Source organism: Peromyscus eremicus, chromosome 8a (assembly GCF_949786415.1).
Source record: "Peromyscus eremicus chromosome 8a, PerEre_H2_v1, whole genome shotgun sequence".
Taxonomy (NCBI): domain Eukaryota; kingdom Metazoa; phylum Chordata; class Mammalia; order Rodentia; family Cricetidae; genus Peromyscus; species Peromyscus eremicus.
Window position 1 is genome coordinate 19,540,377 of NC_081423.1, and position 23,175 is coordinate 19,563,551.

At 48.4% G+C, this 23,175-nt stretch overlaps 1 protein-coding gene across 1 annotated transcript in view; it reads left to right on the top strand.

Moving 5' to 3' along the window:
• Positions 1-23,175, top strand: part of LOC131916537 (slit homolog 3 protein-like) — a 562,664-nt gene that overhangs the window by 461,484 nt on the left and 78,005 nt on the right. Inside the window, exons 7-10 of the mRNA XM_059269895.1 lie at positions 3,096-3,167; positions 8,798-8,961; positions 17,450-17,591; positions 19,149-19,338. Of these exons, the coding sequence (XP_059125878.1) occupies positions 3,096-3,167; positions 8,798-8,961; positions 17,450-17,591; positions 19,149-19,338 (568 nt within the window). The remainder of the gene's footprint in view (positions 1-3,095; positions 3,168-8,797; positions 8,962-17,449; positions 17,592-19,148; positions 19,339-23,175) is intronic.

Sequence of the window (23,175 nt, forward strand, 5' to 3'; positions counted from 1 at the left end):
TCTCACTTCATCACTGCCTGCACTCTGTGAGATCATTATTATTACCCCTGTGTTGCAGAGGAGAAAGGTAATGAGATTGAGAAAGTTACCCACGGTGACGTGGGCTATAAAAGGCAGCGCCAGGACTCTAACGAGGGCTCTGCCTTTTGAGACCCATGCTCACCAGCTCTGCCCCTCTGCCCGGGGAACCTCATGCCAGCTCTCCCATTGAATGCCAGATGCTTAGGCAAGACCTAAGAGCCAGACAGAGCGCGGCGTTCCCTCCCTGGGCCAAAGCTGCCAAGGCAAGAAATCAAACGAATCTATGTTTCTTAGCAAAACAGCAACCGCAGCTTCCAGGGCAATCAGTGTCTAAGAGGTTAGCAACCTTCTGACATCCCCGGGCCAGCCAGCCTCCAGCAGCAAATCATGAAAGTGTGAATACTGTGTTTAGTCATTCGGGTTCTGGAATAATTGCTATTATCGTAAATGTTTTATAGCTCTCATTACGGCTCACATTTAAATATCAGTGTAGTAATACGTTAATAAGTCATTGCTGCTGGGCCGCTGCTGGATACGGTTCCAGCTGAAGCCTGAATGTTAGCTGCCCTGTATCTGCAGCCAAGCGAGGGCTGGCTGTGAACTCTTGGGATCTGAACCAAGCGCTCACTTGCTCCCTTCCTGGCTTTGTTCATTGTGTGCACTGCCTTGCACATAATGCCGCCCCCCAAGTGCAGAGCGAATTCTGAGATGATAGGAGAAGAGACAGCATGGCTTCTGTCCCGGAGACTTCCTTGATCCAGCAGAACTCAGCCTGATGGGGTTGGTGAATTCTTTCTTAGTGTTGCCTGATAAAAAGGCTCCGAAGGCTTCCTTGGGTGGACAGAGACGGGATGCACACACGTGCATGCACAAAAACCAGTTGGTGTGGGGAGAGCTACCCAAAAGAGCCAAAAAGTTTCCACTTCTGAGCTGGTGCAGCTGCGTGAGGCACACAGACACAAGCCGTTGTAAATGGGTGTGTTCCCCTCTGCTGATGCCTGGCATAGGCTGAACACGTCGTGGGTGTACAGTGGATGTCAGAGGGTGGGGGGACAAGAACTGGGCTCTTTTTCTCTGTGCGCTCCCTACTCTCTACCTACCAAGCAAGAAATGGAGAGACCAGAGCATTTGAGGAGTGGGTTTGAGTGGCAAGTGTGATCACTGGAACCCTGCTTGGGACTAAGGTCACAAGGGCCGGAGAATTGGCAGGACCCCTTGGGTTGAGGCTTGGGGTGACAGTGTTTGAATGAAGCACTCTTTCTCTTTGGAAGGTTGAGGTGAGGGATAGATCACTACAGGACAGGGCACGATTCTCTCCAACACAGTTGGGAAATGGATGAACTCTGTTTACTGAGTGCATACTACATGGCCTACGTTGGTAGCTCACAGAGAAGGTGCTTTAAGAAAAAGGTGAGCCTCTGAATTTGAGGCCAGTTTGGTATACAGAGCGAGTTCCACGACAGCCAGGGCTACACATTTTTTAACTAGGCAGTGGTGGTGGATGCCTTTAATTACAGCTCTGGGCGGGGTGGAGCAGAAGCAGTCTGAATCTCTGAGTTCGAGGACAGCTTGCTCTATAGATCAAGATCCAGGACAGCCAGGGCTACACTGAGAAACTCTGTGTCAGAAAGACTGAAAGGAAGAAAGAAAGAAGAGAGGAAGGGAGTGGGGAGGAAGCAAGGAAGGAAGGAAGGGAGGGAGGGAGGGAGGAAGGAAGGAAGGAAGGAAAGAAGGAAGGAAGGAAGGAAGAAAAAGTAATATATTTACCAAGAGCCCTAACAATGGCTCCTCTTAAAGCCAGTGAATATCTGTGCTTGCCAAAGAAGAGTGAGAGAATCTGGGCTGATGAGAGTGAGATCTGGTCTCTGGAAAGATGAGAGAAAAGAAAGGTCCAGGAGCAAGTGGGCAGCAGGAAGGAACAGACCAAAGGCTGGATCCAGTTCTTGCTCTTCAGAATGCAAAGCAAAGCAAGTGTGGGGTTGGAGCCGGAGAACCGCCTGGCCACATCCCAGTGTGTAGCCGCCTACCTGAACTGCAGAAGCCCCCACAGAGATTTCCCTTGCTGCCACATTCTCCTTCATAATGGGTGTCATAGCGGGTAAACCGAGGCAGCACTTTCTTAGATCCTGATTTCAACTCTTCAGCAGCTGCATTTCATTAGTTCTGTTTGTACAGCTCACATCTTTCTCTATGCTTTTCCCTGCTGAAGGGACTAACATTGCCCAGTGGTAACTCCATCCATGGTCAAGGAGAGCACCAGAAACAGGAGAGCTAGTCCCTCTTGAGATAAGATACTCTTGAAGGACCAGAAGAGGCCTGGGAAACACAGATCAGCCTGTCAAGATAGCATCATCATGTGCAAGGCAGTGTGTGCAGTGAGCAAAACCAGAATGAGGTGAGAGGGGGCTTGGTCCCATCCGCCTGCGGAGCTGAGCAGCGATGGCAAAGCTGGGAAGTTGCCTTGCCTGGCTACAGCTCGGCCTCTTCATCTGTAACAAGAGTATGACATCTCCTTTGGGGGTTCTGCTCTACCAGTCCAAAAGGGTACATTTTCCCTCTCCCTAAAAGAGAACAGTGGCATGTAACTGACTTATCCCAGTAGGCGTTAAAGATGCTGGGGCTGGAGAAACAGCTCCCATTCGTTGTGTGTATTGTTCTTGGTGAGGACCCAAGTTCCTTTCACAGCACCCATGCTAGGCAGCTCCAGGGGTGTCTGATGCCTCTGACCTATGTGGGCACCAGCACTCATGTGCATACCCACACATATATGCATACACATGACTCAAAATACAGTGAATTTTTCAGAACAAGAAGAATGAAAGATAGTATAATGAGGCACTCATCACATAGCAAGATTAAGTCAGGGATTTATTGCTCATGGGTGACAGGGGAACCTACATGAATCAGGACTGTGGATCCCCCCATCATCTAGAGAGTTTCCTCTTGTCTCTAGACACTTGGATGCTCTGGTTCTTAGTTGTTGACTTTTTTTTACAGCCATATCCATTCCCCCGCAACACTTAAGAACATCTCAGTGCCCCTCATTCATAACTTCTTTTTCTCTGTCTCTGCAGCACCCTCAACAACAACAACATCAGCCGCATCCTGGTCACCAGCTTCAACCACATGCCGAAGATTCGGACTCTGTGAGTAAAGACCGCTTCCTCCCCACCTCTCTCCTGCCTTAAGCCTGCTCAGGTGCTGCTGTCACTGCCTGTGAAGCCTGCCGGGCACACAGTCCCCATACCCAAAGTCATAAAGCAAGTGGGGACTTACTGGAGGAGGCAGGTGCAGGGCAGGGCCATGGTGCAGCCGTGATTCCTAGCTGCCCTGCTGTGCCAGGAAAACTCATTTCTTATCACCATAAAACTGTAAGGAGCCTTCCTGCACAGGGTTTGTTGTGTTTGATAGGAAATTGGTTAGTTTTGTGTTGCCAAAAGCTACTTACTTAAAAACAGAAAACTTAGGTGAGGAGACACACCCCCTCCACTTGACCTCATTCCTGCCGTATCCCATTGGTGGTTCTGTCAGAATGTGATTTTCCTTTCTGGGAGTGGAGGAGGCATCTTTGTCCTTTCTGTCCCACCAAGGTGCCACCTGCTACATGCTCCTGCTCTCTGAGCAACATTTGGATATGCGAATACACTCACTTGGTCCGTCATCTTTTCGTGCCCTGGATAAGATTAACCCTTCAGACTGGATGCTCCAGAAGCATGCCCACGCCTCTTGTTATCTGGGGCGCTCTACTTTGAGTCAGGCACCCATTTGTACGTCTTTCTGCGGTAGAACCTGGTTGGCTTTTCCAAAGAGGTTCCTGCTTGATGTCCTTATCTTTCTGGGTGTTTGCATCACAGTAGAGAGGCAGAGCCAGCCCCTGACAGCTTTTAACCACGTACATTTAGGACCAAAGCAAAGAACGGAAATGCCCTTTGCCCTTAATTGGCTCTATGTCTGCTTTTCCTTCCTCTATAAATATGGCTGCTGGTGCAGAGCACATGGAACTAAGCACATACAGTGCCCATCACCCGGGAGATAATAGATGGCATTATATATTATCACCACACAATTATCTAGAAATCTGGACTGCTCCCTTGTGCTCCTCAGGCAACATGAAATCCGAGAGTATGGAGAATCCTGTAAGCAGTACTCCCCAGACCAGCAGCTCAGAACCATCTGGAACTTTTCCAAAACCAAAAGTCCCCAGCCCCACCCCAGACCTATGGGGTGGGGACCTCTTGGTGTCTTGCCCATAAATCTGTTGGCAATGAGCCTCCGTGCTCTTATAGTTTGGAAGCCATTGCGTTCCTGCAAGAGTGAGCTTATCTCTAGGTGAGAGTGAAACCAAGACCCAGGAAGGGATGTATAAGAAAGCAGTGCAGAGCGTTTTGGAGCGGGCAGATCTGAGTTTCCGTGCAGGCTCCACCGCTTACTTAGGACATATCTTCATCTTTCTGTGCTTTGGGTCAGGGACTTAATAATACATGTTTACGTTAGAATCACTGTGAGGGTGCACTGTGATGTAACACGGGAAGTGTGCTTATTACACGTGTGCACAGAAGTGTTAGTTATCATCAGTAATTAGCATCCCAGACCATGCCCCCATCTCCGCTCCCAGATTCCTGTCGGGGACCCTCAGATGACAGCACACCTAGGAAAATGAGTCATTTTCCCTTCCTCTGAAAACGGGATGGTACGGTAATAGAATTTTAAGGGGATTCCATTTGGTCTTCTGAGCACCCAGCAAACCACAATTAAGCTGAGGAAGCATGGAGTCCAGGTTCCAAAACGGGAAGTCAGAAGTGAGCCTCGGGATACTGGGTCTGTTCTCCCAAGGAGTGGGTACCCAGAAATCCTCACTATAGAACACAGCCTTGCAGCGCCCCCTGACCCCCTCCTCAGTGACAGGCTTCCTTCTGTGTCTTTTTCAACAGCAGTGACAGAGAGAGGCTAGGTCCATAAGAGCTGAGGGAGGTGGTTAGCCTGGGCTCTTGGGTGCCTACTTGGGGCACGTTGAGGAGAGGAAGTGGGCGAGGAGTTTTATCTTCTTTCTCTTGTGATTTTTCTCTATGGTACCGAATATCCGTCTGATGAGTTCAGATCAATCAATCAATCTCGTCTGTCCCTTTGCTCTCTGCCTGCTGCCGTTTTCTCTTTAGTTTAATTCAGAGATGGCTCTGTACAGAACTCCCTGGGGACGAAGTGACTAATCCCCCTTCACTGTAATTAAAGCGTTGGGGGTGGGTGACTGGTGTTGGAGAAGAGGGAGGAGGAGAGGGGAAGGAAGTCGTCAATGGGATTTCCAAAGGGAAGCTTTGACACAGAATCCAGAAAGCCGAATCTGATGGAAAACAAACACTGACCCTCTCTAAAAGGATTTGCTGGAAATTTAATTTGGCATCTGTGGCTAAAAGGCACCCTTTGTAAATTGGCATTTGTGTTCATTCGCCTTCTGCTCCACAGAGGTGGTCTCATCTGTGTGGAATACGGTGTGTCCATCCTCAAAAGATCACAAGCAGTATGCACCCGGCTGCTTTCACATCTGTATAAGCAGCAGCAGCAGCCACAGACAGGCAGGGCCGTAGTTTGGGAAGACACTGAAATCCACTGTTTGTGGACTCAAAGTAACAGCGAATGTTTCTTCCGTGGTCCTACAGTGTGCCAGGTCTTGTGTGAAGCACTCCCTATGTGTTACTTCAGCCCACGGAACAGTCCTTCTTCCCATTTTATAGCTGGTAGCACTGAGGCCTAGAATGAAATCACTGCCCAAAGGTCAAAGTCAGAAAGCTGGAACCAGTGCCAGTATTAGATAATTGGACATCAGAGCCAGAGCTCAGATCACCCAGAGGGGTGGAAAACAGAGGAACCTGCGGCCGGATGAGCAGAGCAAGGAGAAACCAGAGCTTCCACATGGTCCAGGGACCCTATGGCATCACCCTCACAACTTAAAACTGTGGAACATAATTAAATAATTTTCCTCCCCACTCAGAGGATTAGAACCATTCTTAGCAATTTCCACATCAAATTTCCCGATGCTCATGATTTTTTTTTTTTTTAAAAAAGTCCTTAGTAAGCCAGCATGATAGTACACAACTGGTCTATAATTCTGGGGCACCTAGGACAAGATGGAAGGCAAGAGACAGGAGAACCCCCAGAAGCACATGAGCCAGCTAGCCTGGCTTCCACGATGGCAGGCCACAGAGACTGTCTCAGATCCAATAGAAGCCAAAGACTGACACCCTAGGTTGTCCTCTGACCTCCATGCTCTGTGGCACATGCACAGCCACATTCACTTGCATACACACACACACACACACACACACACACACACACACACACATACACACACACACACACCATATACTCATGCATCATACACACACATACACGTACAAAAAAAAAGCATACTTAGTGTCTGGAGCTGTGTTGCTTCATTTTATCTTCCAAGCATGGTGTGAAAGATGACTTTAAAGAATCCGCCATCATTTCTGATAGGTAATATCCCTAACAGAGGGAGCCGAGTCTGTCTCCTGCCAGGGCTTTCTGATTAAGGTTCCATGTGGCTTCTGTATCAGTTGAGGTTGCTACTTCTCTGTGCTCCCACATTGGGATGGAGAAGGTCTCAGGAAGATAGAAGGATAGAAGCATCTGTAACAAGATTGAGAAGAGCGGTGACTGGGGCTGGTTCTTGGTAAACCCAGAAATGAAGCACCCGACTAAAACCTGGGCGTGCCTAAACCTCGTTCTTGCTGCTAAACTTTCATCCTCAGTTGCAACTGATGGGAACGTGTTCTGATTTAGCCACCTTGGAGACCCATGCTTATCTCAAAGTCATCTCTGTGTGTTAACGTCATTGCATTACTACCAAACGGCACATAAAAGGCAAGCTGCTTAGCTGGCTGAGTCTCCTGGCACACACAGAATCCCCTCCCCTCCGCCTACACTACACCACAGGCTGCCCTGTGCTCCTCCTATCCCGCACAGAACCACTATGGTTTGTGCCCAGGCATCACTGCTACCTGATAGGGGCTGATAGGAAAATCCCTCGTCTCCTCCCTGCCATTTAGAAAATGGTAACTAGTCTTTCCTTTGCTCTTGGCACCAAGTGATCTTGCTCATTAGTAAGCAGGGGTCTTGTCTACCCTCCTCCAACTGAGGTATTTCCCTCTGGCTTGGGACTTGGACCACAGCGCCCTTCCCAACTGTTTTATGGTATTCAGAAACCAGGCTTAGGGGAGGCCATGCTTGCATTAGCTCAGAGGGTTTGAACTTGGAAACTAAAGGGGGAAAGTGTGTTAGGACCCTATAGTTTCTATGTCTAGGGCCTTGGAGCTTCTGAAAGTATATCTGATTTAACTCTGAAATACAAAAAGTACTTCATATCTACAGGTATTTTTAGCCAAAAAAAAAAAAAAGTTTTACACTTTATGTAAGTTTGGGGTTCATTTAACCCACCTGGAATGATAGGGTTTGGGGCAGCCAAGCCCCAGTGGACCTGGTCTGCTGGGGTTCTGGGCCCACTGCTGACCGAAGGCTCAGCAGCACACAGCCTGAGTTAGCTGCACTTGGCTACTGTTCGGCAATGTTGACCTTGTGCTAAGTGGGATGTGGACAAGGGCCCTTCAGTTCTCCCATTATAGTACTTGATCCAAGCCACTCCTCTGGGCTGCTGCGCTGTACTAATGGGTTTGACACAAGGCTCTCGACGGTCCCAAGGTAGCAGCTGGCTGATTAGCGTGTCCAGGATTACCTATTGGAAATTTACAAAGAAACCTGAGTCCCATGCTACTAAAACTCACGCATCACCAATTCTAACAACTGTAAGGAATGTGGACGTTGGAAATGCTGGCATGAAGTCCTTAAGGAGGGCCCTCTAGAAGCTCCTGAGTGTCCTGGTTGCCTCCCAGCTCAGAGGAGGAAGTTCAAGTCACTTAGCCAGAGGGAATTCCCCTCAGAAGTGGAACAGGCGGGTCATCTAGGGAATCTTACCCACTCAAGAGCAAGAAAGTGATCTGGAATCACAGCTCCCACTGAAGAGCCGTAGTGTAGAAATGGTCAGGAAATCTTTCCAGAAGCCTCTAGATCAGTCAGAGGAGGAAACCACCAGGTAAAATAGATCTTGGCAAAGAGAAGGCAGGCACCATGGAGAGAGAAAGATCACAAGACCCTTCTCAGGACAACACCTTCTTTAACAGGAGGGTAGAGAGAAGGGATGCCCTCCAGAAAGCCCCTTCTCTCCCTGCCTCCTCACCCTGCCTCGAGTGCATGGTTGGCACTGGCTTAGAGCTCCCCACATTTCGTGCTGTGGAATCATAAAGGATGCAGAGGCGATGAAGCAGAGGCAGTGGAGCCTGAAGTAGATCTCGGCCCCACGGCCCCACAGAACCGGAGGGGAAGCAGAATTCCATCTAGGCCAGCCATAAGTCCTGCACTCCAGTGCGGCAGAGTCACCCTGTGTGACTCACACCAGGATGTGTGGTGTCATTCTCTGTCACCACACTGTAGTGGTGTTCCCCCCCCCCCCGTGCTGATGCTTGCTTGCACAGAAAGGAAAAGAACAGAATTACTATGAAGACATGGAAATTGCTCAAAACCTCCAGAATCAGATCTGTTGACTGTGGCCTGCACATGAAGATATTAGTGGCTTCTCCTTATTTTCCTGTGCATGGGGTCAGGAATGCTGCCCTAGGCTCGTGTAAATGATCATGCTAGGGACAAGGGCACCAGAGGTCTAGCCCACTCTCTTCTCTGTGTAATGGTACCTCTCTCCTTCTCCCAGGCGTCTCCACTCCAACCATCTGTACTGTGATTGTCATTTGGCCTGGCTCTCGGATTGGCTGCGACAGCGGCGGACAGTTGGCCAGTTCACCCTCTGCATGGCTCCCGTGCACCTGAGAGGCTTCAATGTGGCAGATGTGCAGAAGAAGGAGTATGTGTGTCCAGGTGAGCCTGCCCTACCTGCTCTCCCTGCCTAGGCTAAGATCCACATGCCTATCAGGACCCTCATCCTGATCATACCCATCCCAGGGATTTGGTACGGAAGGAACCCCATAGTCAGCTGAAGGATGCAGTAATGACTTAAAGAGCTTGCCTTCTGTAAGGAGTTCAAAGAAAGAATCTGTTGACATCTGGAATAGAAGATGCTAAAAGAACTCACGAATCACACTCTGTTGAGCCCCAGAGCCCCCTGGCTCTAGGAAACCTCAAATTTGATGAGCAGCATGTCATCAGGATGCAGCTGAGATGGAGGTGCTTTAGCACTGACTACACACCCTCTGCCACCTAAATGCTTGTAGAAATGGGGAGGCGGGATGATGCAGGCCCCGGACTAAGCCTGTCCGGCTAGAAGTCCTAGCTCTCCCCTTACTGATGTGTGATTTTGGCAAGTTGTCACTCACCTGAAATAGAAATAATTCTAGAATACAGCTCAAAGAATGGGTGGGAGGATTAGGTAAAATAATGATGTAGAGCACTTAGCATAGCACTTGGGAGGAGTGAGACAAATGAAGTTTGATTATGATAGCTTAGTGGCCCCACAGGACGTGCTGAGCAAATCTAAGGGTTTGGTCTGTGGGTGACTGGAGGCCCAGACTGCCTACATAGCCCTTGGAACTGAAGCATGCAGGCCCGTAACAATCGAGATCTCCAAGAGTGGAAGGTAGACGAGTGACCCAAGAGCTTCCCAGAGGGCATAGCTTTTTAACCAGATCCTAAATTTTGTTTGCTTCTGTCTGCGTCTACCAACTCTTCTGGTGGCAAAGAAGTAGAGATAAGTCCTGGAGCTTTTTTGGGGAGGTGGGGGAAAACACGCACAACGATTCCCAAAGAGTCATATAGGTTTCCAGGAACCCAGTCCTGCATTGGAGTCCAGTGGCCTCTAAAAGGCTGAGCCTCGGTAGCCAGTGCACACCAGGAGTCCACCTTGCCTTTCTTTCTCCTCTTAGTTACTGCCCACTTTCAGTTGTCCTAGTTTGCTCTCTTCTGCTGTGATCAAACCCCGGGCAGCAACTTGAGGAGGAATGGATTTAGTTCATCTTACAGCTCACAGTCCGTCACTGAGGGAAGTCAGGACAGGAACTCAAGGCAGGAACAGAAGCAGAGGCCGTGGAGGAACGCTGCTCACTGGCTTGCTCCCCATGGCTTGCTCAGCCTGCTTTCTTATACAGCTCGGGACCATCTGCCTATCAATCATTAATCAAGAAAATGCCCTATAGACTTCCTTATAGGCCAATCTGATGAAGGCATTTTCTCAATTGAATGTCCCTCTTCCCAGGTAAATCTAGGTTGTGTCAAGTTGAACAAAACACACACCCACACACGCACACACACGCACACACACACACACACTAACCAGCATGGTACTGAGGGCTTACCAAACTCCATTAACGAACATCGAGGCCCGAGGATGCCAAGAGATAGACTGTGTGTGTGAATAAGTTCTTGAATTCAGCATGCCCCTCCTCTCTCTTCCCTGCTCTTTCCCCATCACATTATTACTTCATCACGTTATTTATTCTCCAAAAACATTTTAACACATCTCTGAGTAGTACCTCAATAACTTCCTATGGACGCCCACTTAGGAATCACTTCCCATCAAACACATATAATAAAACCGTTTATCACACAGGCACCAAATTCAAACATAGTGACTATAATTACAGTAATTATCAGGCAAAGGGTGCAGTATCGGCATAAGTGCCAGTGAAAGAAATAATTACAGAGTGCAGGAGCCATCCAAGAGCTACTGAGGAAAACTAATTAGGGAGAATGTAAAAACACTACCCGACAGGTGGGTGCCAAGAGGAAAGTGCCGTATGACCGCGAATGCTTCTCTGTCGGGAAAGCGGCCTCCCGTCAGCACACTGCCCGGACACTGCTCGTCCAACAGCAGCCAGAGTCCAAGCCCCAGGAGAGTAAGGTTGCCCGACCACAGTCCTAGAAATGCTGGTGCTCGAGCCCTGGCCCTTGGGAAAGCCTAGATCTAGCAGCAGTCTCCTTAGCTAAATGTAGGGATGGAACATCCTTATCCCTTCCCCGCTTAAAGCAACCACGCCCATTGCACATGATGGTCCTTGTCATTTCTGACATGAAGCCAGATGTCTTTTGAGGACATGAGAATTTTGCCCCCAATCTCTAGACATCAATAAGTTATGAATCTTGCCCTCTCACCAATAGTACCAACTTAAGGCAGCCATTCAGAGGGACTCCCCCTATGTGCAGAAGGGTTGTCAGGCACCCAAGGGTTAAAACATAGACTGTTCTGAGTGAGTACTTTAGAGAAGATCAAAGTTAGTTATGATGTGTGGGGATCTGGTGTGTTGAGCCTCTGTGAGGAATGGACACTACCATGATGAGTGAGATATGACAGGTACAAACACCACATAATTGTCGCCTCCTCTGTATGATAGGTAGTTTATAAGACTGATAAGGGCTGCTAGAAGCAGTGTGGAACAGGACAATTAAGACAGCAGTGACCAGGCTGGGAGGCCCTGAGAAGAAGGTCACAGAGAAGGGCTGTCCTAGGACCTCACCACCCTCACATGCACCACCATGGAGGGTACAGACCCACCCCCCTCAGGCCAGAGCCCAGCAAGGGATCCAGGCTGCCTGGTATGGACCTGGCTGTGACTGACTAAAGTTGCCCAGTCACAAATCTAGCAGCTCACTGAGGGGACTTCAGTGAGGGACAAGAACTTGTGAACGATGCAGATTGTCACTCAGGAGCGCCAGTCAAGTCTTCTGTGCCTGTAGCTCCATCCCGAGTTCCCTGTCAAAGCAGCAGGAGAAAAACCTCCCTGGGCCCTTCAGTGGTAGCTAAACCTTCCCGCAAACACAGCTCCAGAGATACGGAAGGCCTTATCTCGCTCAGCTGGGAGGCCCTGCCTGCCCAAGTCCCTGATAGTGAGCGCCCTTGAATTAAATCCAGCCATCCTGAGCCTCGCCTCCCCTCACCTCCGCAAGAAGCCATGGGCATGGGTACGTTATCTCTCCAGCTAACCAGAACTCTGCCAGCAATGCTCTTAGCAAGACGCATCTCCTGTCAACTGCACCCCTCCAGTCTAAGACGTTTATTTCCTCCCTCTGGGGAGGCAATTGGGATTTTATTTTTTTAACCAGGGTGAGGGAATGCATCTCTATTTTATCTTTAATCAGAGTGTCTTCTGTGTGGAACAGCCTGCCTGGCTGGGCTTCCTTCAGTGACTACTAAAGGATTTCTCTATCAGCATCTTTTGTTTCTAGAGCCTGAGGGCTTTAAGGACCCACAGGCCATGTTTCATCTGCTTGTCCCTTGGAACATATCACAGTTGTATCAAAGTGTGTAATACATTAGAGGAAGGGTTCGTGTCACATGCTTTGTAAGTTTTTATTTTTTATTTTTTTTATCTTCATTTAACGGTCTTATTTGGGAGTTCATATTCTAAGATTTATTTTCCATGTGTTTCTTTCCTGATACCTTAATCCCAGAGAGTTCCTACCTGTCGTTATTCATAATTTATGGCTCTTTGTTAACTATTTGACCTCCTGAATCAATTATCTCTTTCCTTTGAATGTCTTTGAGCCCATTGATTTGTCTGTCCACCCCAGACCTGTGGCCTTGAATATGAAATATCTTTTCATAAAGATATCAATCTTATCCTCCAGTAGTAAAGGACAAATCTCATTTTTTTTCCAGGTGCCCCTAAACAATGCTGAATCCCAACAGCCGCTCCATAAATTTCCTCTTTTACCATTCAAAAATAAAACACACTTATCTCCCTGGAAACAGAAACTTTCTTTCATTCTCTTTTTCTTTCTTTTTGAGACTAGTTACTAAGTATAAAGATAATTAAGGTAGGCTGTGTCTAGCCACCCCTCTCCTTAGGAGGTTTTAATTAAAATACCATAATTGAACATTGCAGGAATGAGATTATTAGGTTTATTTAGCCATTTCCAAAATTATCATGCCTCTGGTATTTAAATCATGTTCATTTACATTCTCATCGTAATTGCTGGAGCGCCATTGTCTCTCCAGTCTGTTGTTGGCTTTTGAAAGGCCAGAGGCCAGTTGGGAAGCTTAATTTGAATACTGGAATTAATTTATTTCAACATGCTCACAAGGCCATTGGATATTTTTACTCTGCACTCTACTGGGTGATTTTTTTTTTTCAACCAGAAAGAAAGAAACACGAGAGTGTCCGCCCCTTGCCAGTGTAGCTTATGCAGTCCATGTCTCGGCCCCTCCTCCTTCCTCCTGAGGTTCCCAAGCTCCATGGACTTTCAATTCTGTGGCAACTGAAAAGCAATATTTAAGGTGGGGTTATTTTTTTCCCAAGAAGAGACAGGAACGCGTTCAGCCAGACGTGAGAATCGCGTTGTTCTCCAGGTCTGTGGTCTTAGGTAGTCTCTTTAACTTTGTACTTTGTAGGTACGTCATCAGTGTAACAAAAAGGCCAGAAGTAGAGTTTGGATCGCAGGTTCATTGAGGATCGAGTGGTATCATATACTCAGGCCACTGAACGCAGTGTAGTCTTCATTCATGCATGCTGGCTGCTATTAGGAGAAAGGTGGCCGTTCTCGGCATCTCCAGGGGCCCATTCTAGACCAAAGCTGGCGATCTTTGTCCATCATCTGGGCAGACAAGCCTGGGCCTTGCAGTTCTAGACCATCCTATCTGGCCAGTTAGGAGAAGAGCAGAGATGAAGTGGTGCCTGAGCAGGGAGCAGCTTCTAGTCATGGACCCCACTTCCTTGTCTCTGGGCACTAGCAGAGGACCTGTATGGTCAGCCCAGGTGGGATCACTAATGCACTGCTGTGCCTGTGCCCACAGCCACAGCAACCTTCCTGAGGAGAGGTTTAGCTGGGGACCATTCCTGCTTCATCCTCCCCATCCTCATTCTCCTGGTTTCTGGGAACCCCTGCTGTTTGTGTCATGTAAGGAAGGGCTGGTGTTTCCATTGTCCATGCACTGCTCGCCTGCTCCTCAAGACACCAGGCCATGCACTGGGTAATGGGCTTCGCTAGCACTGAACTGCAGTAGAGAGAGTGAATGTCAGGAAGAGGTCCCATCTTCCATGGCCGCTCCATCTCCTACTCAACACCTGAACCCGCCTCCCCGAGCCAGGACACTCAGAACTCAGGGAGCCTTTCCTCAGGGACATCCAGAAGTAACTCCCACCTCTGGAGCATGGGGACATTCTCCCCACCTCTTCCAGGCCCCTAAGCCAGTTCATTCATGTGCCCATCCTTTTTATCTAAAGTGTGTCTATTAAGTTCATTCTGTGCTGAGGCCTGTTGTAAGCAGTGAGAATATAACAGTAGGTCTTTGCTGTATAGAATGTACATTCTCGCGGGGCGGTGGTGGCGCATGCCTTTAATCCCAGCACTCGGGAGGCAGAGCCAGGCGGATCTCTGTGAGTTCGAGGCCAGCCTGGGCTACCAAGTGAGTTCCAGGAGAGGCGCAAAGCTACACAGAGAAACCCTGTCTCGAAAAACCAAAAAAAAAAAAAAGAATGTACATTCTCAGTCTGCCCAGAGATGGCAAAGGGTTGGGACTTCCGCCATCACTTACAGACACCCAGGCCTTTAGGGGACTGGACCTGGTTCTTCCGTCATTCATCAGAGGGGTGTGCTTGCAGAGGGAGGGAATCTGTCTTTCAATCAGATTGAAACCTAGAGTGTTTAAGCAAGGAGGCATTGGCCTCCCCACAGGAGGATGGTGGATGCCTGCCTGGGGAGCTGCCGGCCCAGGGTGCTGACAGAGGCTATAATTACCATCGTTTTTCTCGTGTAATTAAAGGTGTTGTTAGTGACCTGGTTAAGGAATCTTTTTTTAAAGTTTTTTTTTTTCTTTTTGCCTTACAACATGCCTTGAAACATAATGTATACCACCAGCTGACTCAGAGCCACCCAGGGAAGACCCAGGCCGTTCCCAAGGGGCTGCTACCTAAGTCTGGTTGAGAATTAACTCATTTCAACACAGAAGTCAGAGGGGCACCTTTGAAAAACTCCATGTCACAAGCTCTTGTTGCCAACGGAGCCCTTGAATTTGATGCCTTCCCCCATCCCAGCTTTTCTGACACATACTCTATAAGTAATATTTTGCCTGATCAAAGGCCGTCCTCAGATCCTTCTGCCTGAATGGGTGGAGGTGCCAGACTCAGACCAGCGTTTCCCCCTACAGGAAGATATCCAGGGTGTGGCAGTTCTCCTAGCTCAGTCATGTGCATTTACCCCTTGATGTAGAAGGCCTGGTCTGGCAGTTTTCCTTGGGGAAAGTCATCTACACTTCAAAAGCCCTGGCATCCAAGGCCAGCTGTTCCCAGGCTTCCTCGTACTAATGAAGGTGATAGGATGGGTCCCTCCATGCTGGACCCTCTGTATGTTTGCAGGAAGAAGTGAGAATAAAACACACCTCAGGGTGTCCCACACCCACAGCATCCCATTGTTCTGAAGGTCAGGTTGCTTAGCAGCCCCACCGAGGACCTCAGAATTCCTGTCTTCCCAACTCCTCATCTGCGGAGATGGGAGCGGAAAAGCTCAGCTCTGCCACTTGTCCAGGAACTCTCAGACAGTTGGAGAGAGAAAAGACCCAACAGCATGGTCCCTGCCAGGCATCCTTCTAAACGGTCTTTATCCACCAGCTGCCTCTGCTTCACAGCAAAGCCGTACTCTAGGTTAGGTACAGTGATTCCCCCTACTCCCGCCATTTTCCAGGTGAGGGAAACTGAGGCACGAAGAAGCACAAATGAAGTAGAGGACTAAGATCCAAACCTGCTCTGTGGTACTCCACAGCTGCCAGTTGCAGCCACCCACCTGCTGGCACCTGATCCCAGGCTCCTCTAGGCTAGCTTCCTGCTTGGCCTCTTTCTCAGAAATAGAAAGACTTCTCTTGCTTTGCAATAAAGGCAGATTCCCTCCTCTCTAAGAGCATGTTTGAGTTTGGGTGTTAGTGTAAGTCATCAGCTCTATGACGTGTTCCATGGTCCCTTTGGAATCCTCTAGTGTGCCACTGGTGTCTCTGAAGTTCTTGTTGTCTACACATTTTGTCAGGCATCTTGGTTAAGACGCCGTCTTTAAGTTTTTTTGGTTTTGTGTGTTGGTATGAGGTACAGGGCAGTAGGAGTCTTGGGTCATTGGGTGGGCATTTCTGGGAAGAACAACATTCTAGGTTGAGCTTTAGGCACAATTTGAGCTTCTACAGAAAGGAGGCCATGGGCCGTCCTGGGTGTGAGGTGTGGAATTCTCCACCTAGAACTTTGGTGTCCAGATGAGGACTTGCCCCAGGCTCAGCTGATCGCTTCATTCAACCCCTGTAACAAGACACAGGACTCACGCAGGATTCAGTTTCTCCAGTGAACACAGGCCAAACCAAAAGTCTTTTTCCCCTGCAGATTTTTTTCTCATCTTTCCTGTTTACTCTGTATCCAAAAGTGCCAAGCCTGAGCTTCTGTGTTTGAGCAGTGAGCGAAGATGCAGAGTTCATCTGAGCTTGCTTCACTCACAAGGAGATATGGAAAGACATTGAGATTTCAGTTGCTGGCTCCATCCAAAGACCACAGGCTAAGGACCGAGGATGCCACTGAGCCAGGCCCACATGTGAAAAAAAACCCACACAGTTGAGAGTCTTACCTCACTGGAAGGTGGCAATCAAAGCAGGAGAATTTTGCCAGTGTCCTTACATTTCAATGTGTGTCTTGCATTTAGGGCTTGACCTGACGACCAAAGGAAGTCATGGGGTTCATGAGTCTTTGAATCCTGAATTGAGTTAGTAGCAAAAATCTATGTTTTGTCTTCAAACTAAACTCCTGAGATACCATATGCTTGGGCTTTTAATCATGTTTAAATGTACACTGATTCCCACCTCAAACAAAGTGAAAAGCGGATTCTAAAATATGTAGTGACTTACTCACCTCTTATCTAGTAAGTTTCATTTGACTCTCCCCTGGACACAAAAGCCACTTGGATATGGCTTGGGTGTCACTTCTGATATTTTGGCAAGATCAATGCTGCAGTGGGAGAAATTCTGCCACATTTTAGCCTCCTGCTTGGCTGTGACACCAGTGACTTTCAGCTCTAGAATGGAAGTGGTGTCTGCCATCAGCATCCTGCCACCAGATGTAAACAAAAACTCCAAGGGATCGTTCAGATGCTGGGCACACAGAGAAAGTGGTCGTTGTGTGTGTGCCCTTTAGATTTCGATGGCATCGTTCCATATGTGGGGCATGCTCGGAATGCCTCTTTCTGTAGCAGCAGCAGGATGATGGGATAATAAAGCAGGTGAGATGACCCACACACAGTGGGGTCAAGGCCAGACCCTCTCTTGTGTCCACTGATGGGAATTCACCAGATTGCTTATCACAAAAGCTGCATCCTGGGGAAGCTGATCTTGAGGCTCAATGCCAGGAGGCTCCTAATACTGACGTGAGTTGACCGTTATGTTCTGGCTCCACAGGTCCCCACTCTGAGGCTCCGTCCTGCAATGCCAACTCCCTGTCCTGCCCTTCTGCTTGCACATGCAGTAATAACATCGTGGACTGCCGGGGGAAGGGACTGACAGAGATCCCTGCCAACCTGCCAGAGGGCATTGTGGAAATGTAAGTGCCCATTTGCCGGTCCTCTATCCCAAGTTAGCTCACCTCTCTGACTCAGGCAGTCCCTCAGTAGACTACCAGAATGTTGGGCTGTTAATTGTGGCCATTAAAAACTCTCAGGAACCTCTTCTCTAGGCTTCTAGGTTTTTATCAGTATAATGACTCAGTGATCAAGAACATGGACTCAAGAATAGTGTCATCAACCTACAGCCTATAGGAGATACACCTAACATCTATGTTACAAATAAAGTTTTATTGGGACACATGCATCCCCGTTTGTTTATAATGTCTTTGGCTGGTCCCTCGGGACAGTATGCAATAAATAGTTATGACCAAAGATTGCAAGGTGCTCATAGCCTAAAATGTATTCTGCCTGGTGCTCCTCAGCAAGCTGTCAATCCCTGCCTGGGGTCAGATGGATTCTGTACCCTGGATCTCCTGTATACTGTCTGTCTGTTTGGCATTTGGTAAACTAGTTCTCCATGTTTTCTGTGGTTTTCTCACCAGCGATAACCTGATAATTGTAGTGTTAAATTTTGGTGGATCTTAGTGAAAACAAGATGAAATACTGTATGTGAACACTTAGTGAAGGCCTCCGTACAGGGACAAGGGACTATACAGTGGTGGCAGTATCAGAGGAAGGAAAATGCTGACCTGGTTCCATAGCTCTATATCATTCCTATGAGACTTTTGTCCTTTAGATTAGCTCTTCAGGTAAAGAGACAAGATTGTGTGTGTTTATGCGTGTGTACAAATGTGAGACTCTGGAGTCGGATGTATCCTCATGGCTCAGCCTTGTTCATCTTCCCTTGTGAATTAGAAAATGGCCATTGTCTCATTCTAGGATGAGTAGGGTATCGGTCAGCATTGACCTCAAGCCAGCTCTTAAAGGGTCACAGTTGTTCCTTTTCCTATCTTTCCCGTTAGCATTTGATGGAGGCTCCGAAACAACATGGGATGAAATCCCTCAAAATGAAAGTCATAAATTCCCTGGCCCCTCAGCTGCATAACCACCCGCTCCTGCTCTGTCTCTGCCTCCACCTCCCCTGGTCATACACTTCTGTTCTCAACTCATTCCAATACTCGGTCCACTCACCACTTCTTCTGGGCGTCTGTGCGGCAGCAACACACAGTGTAGACAGGATGTCTGCTGCTGTGGCCTGTATGTTCTAGAGAGATCAAATAATAAAGTCAGGTCCAAAAGTGCCTGGTATGTGGAGAAGAAAAAAATGAAGCCAGGAAAGGAGCTGAAGCAAGCGAAAGGGTTAGCAAGATTGACCTCTGGAGTCAGATCAGTAGAGGTGGGGGAAGTGTTGTGTGCAAAGGCCCCGGGGTGCAAGTGTGTCTGGCACACCAGGAGGCCATTGTGACTGAAGTGGAGGAAACAAGGCAGAGGTAGCAGGAACTAAGGTCAGAGGGGAAACGGGGACCAGACCATGGGGCAGGTTAAGGATTTGGGTTGCACCCTGGTTGAGATAGGAAGAAGCGTGTGTCTCCCAGTGTGGAGTCCTGGCTTGCTCTTCTTGCCCTCACCACCTCTTCCCCGATTCTCTGCCCCAGCCCCAGAGGGCACAGGTTTGCCTATACCATTTACCGCAGGCACGAGCTGGTGAGTGGGGAAGGCTTTTTGCTATCCACGCCCTGTGAGGCCATCATACAAGTGCCTTCCAGCCCTGGGTCGGCCGTGGTCCGCTGCCATAGCTGTCCACACCACTGTGCCCTGGAGCTGGAGAGCCCCCTCTTCTGGAATGTGCAGAGCCCTGGTCCACCTCTCCCCTTCTGGCTTCTCCCTCTTGTCCATCCGTTCTTGCTTGTCTTGTCATCATTGGCTCCCTTCTTGGTTCCTTTTCCTTTTTCTCCCCAGCCCCATGACTTTCCCACTTCTCTCTCACCACCATGTCTTCCTCTGCCTTGTTAACTCTGTGCTTTTCTTTCTCAGAGGCCTCTGCCCATGTCAGGTGGGACTTTGGCCCTCTCAAGGTGGGTGTCCTGGTGAGAACACCTGCCTGCCCTCACATCCTTGCAGATTCCCATGGCTCGCCCCAGACTTCTTCCGTTCTCCTCCTCTTCTACCTACCGAGTTTTATATCTTGTTCTTTGGCGCCCAGAGACCTTCCTCTTGGCCAAGACGCTAACTCACAGACTGAAGGAAGGGGCCAAGTTAAACCATCAGGGTGTATCCAGGGATGCTGACACATCCCAATCTGTCTCCCCTCCTTTCCAGCTTCCCATATGTCCCCAAATGTGGACCTCACAGGTCAGCTCAGGTTTCCAGAAGTTCAGAACTGCAGGTGCCTACATTAAAAGTGTACGCTATACTGGCCAGATCGCACCTGGATGACTGGACTCTCGGATGGACATTGACTATTAAAACCAACGTTGACAAACTAGGATGTTAATATGAGATGATTCCTGAGATTTTAACCACTATAAGTTAAAGGGATAAAGCAAAGAACAATGTGATAGTTTTTTTTTTTTAATTGAGCAAAAATGTCATTTTAAAGCAACATCCTTAAAACTTCCAGACTTCCTTCTTTTTACTGTTATCACTGAGTATGTGTATGCATTATATAATATGCATACATATAGATTGCCTTTTCTGGATAATTTATAAAAAATAAGTAATGACCTAGTTTATAAGATCAGAAAGTCCAGGAATGGACAGCCTAGGTAGGGTGTTTCCAAAGATGAACAGCAACCACATGGTGGTTATGACAGTATGCTCCAGCAGACCCCACCACAACTATGTGGAGGTTAAGGTGGTGTGCTCCAGCAGACCCCCATGCTACTTCTGGCCTTGCCTCGTAGCCACTGGCAAATAACTTTGCTGAGTCTTCCTTCTCTCATCTGGGAACTGCGGAGGCTGATGGTACTTCCTCGGTGCTTCGCAAATGGCACGTACTGCAAGATGCTTGGCATTGTGTCCGGCACAGAAGATACACTGTTAACGATAATCATTGTCCCCAACCATAGCCACTGCGGTATTATTACCACTTTCATTCTTAGTGGCGACAAGAGTCCAAAAGCATATCCTCGGAGGCACCTACTGAACAGGGGCCTCCATGAAGACAGTCGCTTCTTTTAAGAGTTATGGGCAGGAGGATTGATTGTAGACAGAGGCTCGCCACATACGGTGTGACTTGAACTTGAGAGTAGCTCATCTTCATGCAAATACATGCGGACATGGTAATAAGGTTGCCCCTGCTTATTGGGCACCCACCGTCTACCAGATGGATCACACAGGACTTCTCTCGCTGCGCTTGCCTCGTTCTCCTCTGTGATGAAATGAAGCTGAGAGATTAAAGCAGACGAATTAAGTCCCTGTGGTTCAGGGGAGTAGTTTAAACGGTGATGTGTAGGAGAGAGTGTGTGGTAGAGAACACCAGTGGTACCCGGGCTTGGGGACCTGTGTGTTAGCCCAGAGTCTCTGAGGCAGCTAGAGTATGTCCTTGTAGCAGTGATAGAACACCAGGAGGTGAGGGATGAGAGGAGGAGAGAGGAGCAGAGTAAAACGCCAGGATGCACCTCAGCAGAAAAGGTGTGTTTGATTTATCAGCCCAGACTACGTCGGAACTTGGCCTTCTCTTTAATGTCAAGAGTTCTACCTCTTGCCCATGGCCACCTATAATCCAGATTCATATCTCCCCACTTAGGAATGCTTGGCATGGTGCCAGACTCCCCACTTCCTTTTCTCAGTCCATAGCCATTGCAGATTCTTTTAAATCGTCTTAACCTTGGGAAACGGTCCACACTCCCGACATTTGGAAGGAGTTCCTATCTCTCATGCAAAGCAACCTGGCAGACTCTCTTAGATTTTTTTTTTTTTTCAGAGAAGTATGGGCTGGTCTCCTCGTATGCCGGAGCCAATTTCTCTAAAAATAGCTTTCTTCCAGAAAACCCACAGTGAGGGTTTGCTGTAGACTTTCCTCGAAACTCGGCTTCCATCAAGGGCATTGTTCACGTAGCTCCCTGGTGTTTCTCTGAACTGGCTCCAGCCTCCAGCCAGGAAAGATTCAAGGAAGAACCAGAGATCCACACACTTGTGTTCTTGGTCTGCAGACTCCCTCCTGGGCCTTCAAACGCTCTAGAGGGACCATCTGTATGAAGAGTTCCTTCTGATTCTCGGCTCCGTCTCTTCTGCGTTTGCTCTGAATCCCTGTGTGGTGTCTTCTAGTGTCTTGTGTCCTTTGCTATGGAAGAAAAACTGATTTGATGGGGAAGGGCTGTAGATGGGCTTCAGTGTGAAGCTCTAAGTGGACATCTGGAAGGAACGCACACCCCAATATCAACCTCATAGTCAGCTGACATTAGGAGACACTGGCTTAGCTAGACTTGGGGCTTACAAAAGTTGTGTAATTAAAAAAAAAAAATGACCAGCCAACCAAACGAACAGCCAGAATACTAGCAATCAGACATCTTGGATACTTAAATGTTTAAAAGCACCAGATTTCTGAGGCGCTGGCCTGGGTGAGGGTGGAGATAGGGTACGGGGATGGGAGCAGATGCTGGCAATATGAAGAAAGTGAAGGGACACAGGATGGTTTAGAGCCTTGGGATCAACAGTCTTGCTCTTGGATCCTGCTTTTGTCTCTGACTTCAGGAGCATTGCTTAACATCTCATGTCTGATTCAGGAACCCCAAAAGGGCAAGTGCAGGTTATCGTAACTCCCTAAAGACTCCCTGTGAGGATTAAGTGGTGTAACCTGGAAGGTTAGCAGTGTTTGGGAGTCACTAAAAATGGAATGTGAGAAGCAAAACCCTGTTCACAAATGTGACGTGATAGCGTGATTTAGTCTCAAATTCCTATGCTGTTCATTTTTTTCTTGAGGTGAAAGAATGTCCTCCATGGGCATCTGCACACACACACACACACACACACACACACACACACACACACACAAGGACAGCAAGTCTGGCACTGTGCCTGCACCCACCTCTGTGTCCCTAGGCAATGCCAGGTGTTCTGCAGACAGTCCATTAGAGAGGGCATATGTCACGTTTGCCCACATTCCTCGTCTTCGCTGTAGACCCAACATATGAATTAAATGGAGGAGACTACACCCCACTGCTAAGAGCAAAAGTAAAGAAAGGGACTGCCTAGGCTGGGCTCGGGGTACACCTTGAAAGGGATCATCTCCAGCCCTACTCTAGGCAGAGTCAGGTATCAAGAACTGAACTTCTGAACTCTGAGTTCTTGTATGGTCTCCGAGCAGATGTCTCAGGATGGCTTGGGGAACAAATAAACATGGGATTTCCATCCTTCCTCGGGGTCTGGATATCCTAACAAGTGTTCCCAAGTCAACACGCTCAGAACATGACTCCATCCATAAAGTGCCTGCTGCTCGAGCATGAGGATCCGAGTTCCAATCCTCACAAGCCACATAAAAAGTAGGGCACGGGGCATGGCAGTGTGTGCCTATAGCCCCAGCCTTGGAGAGCAGCCAAAATAGGCAGATCCCTAGAGCTCATTAACCAGTCAGCCTAGCTGAATCGAGCTTCGGGTCCAGCGAGAGACTGTATCCAAAAATAAAGGTGGGGGTCGATGGAGGAAGAGACTTGACACCAACCTCCAAATGCATGTGCACAC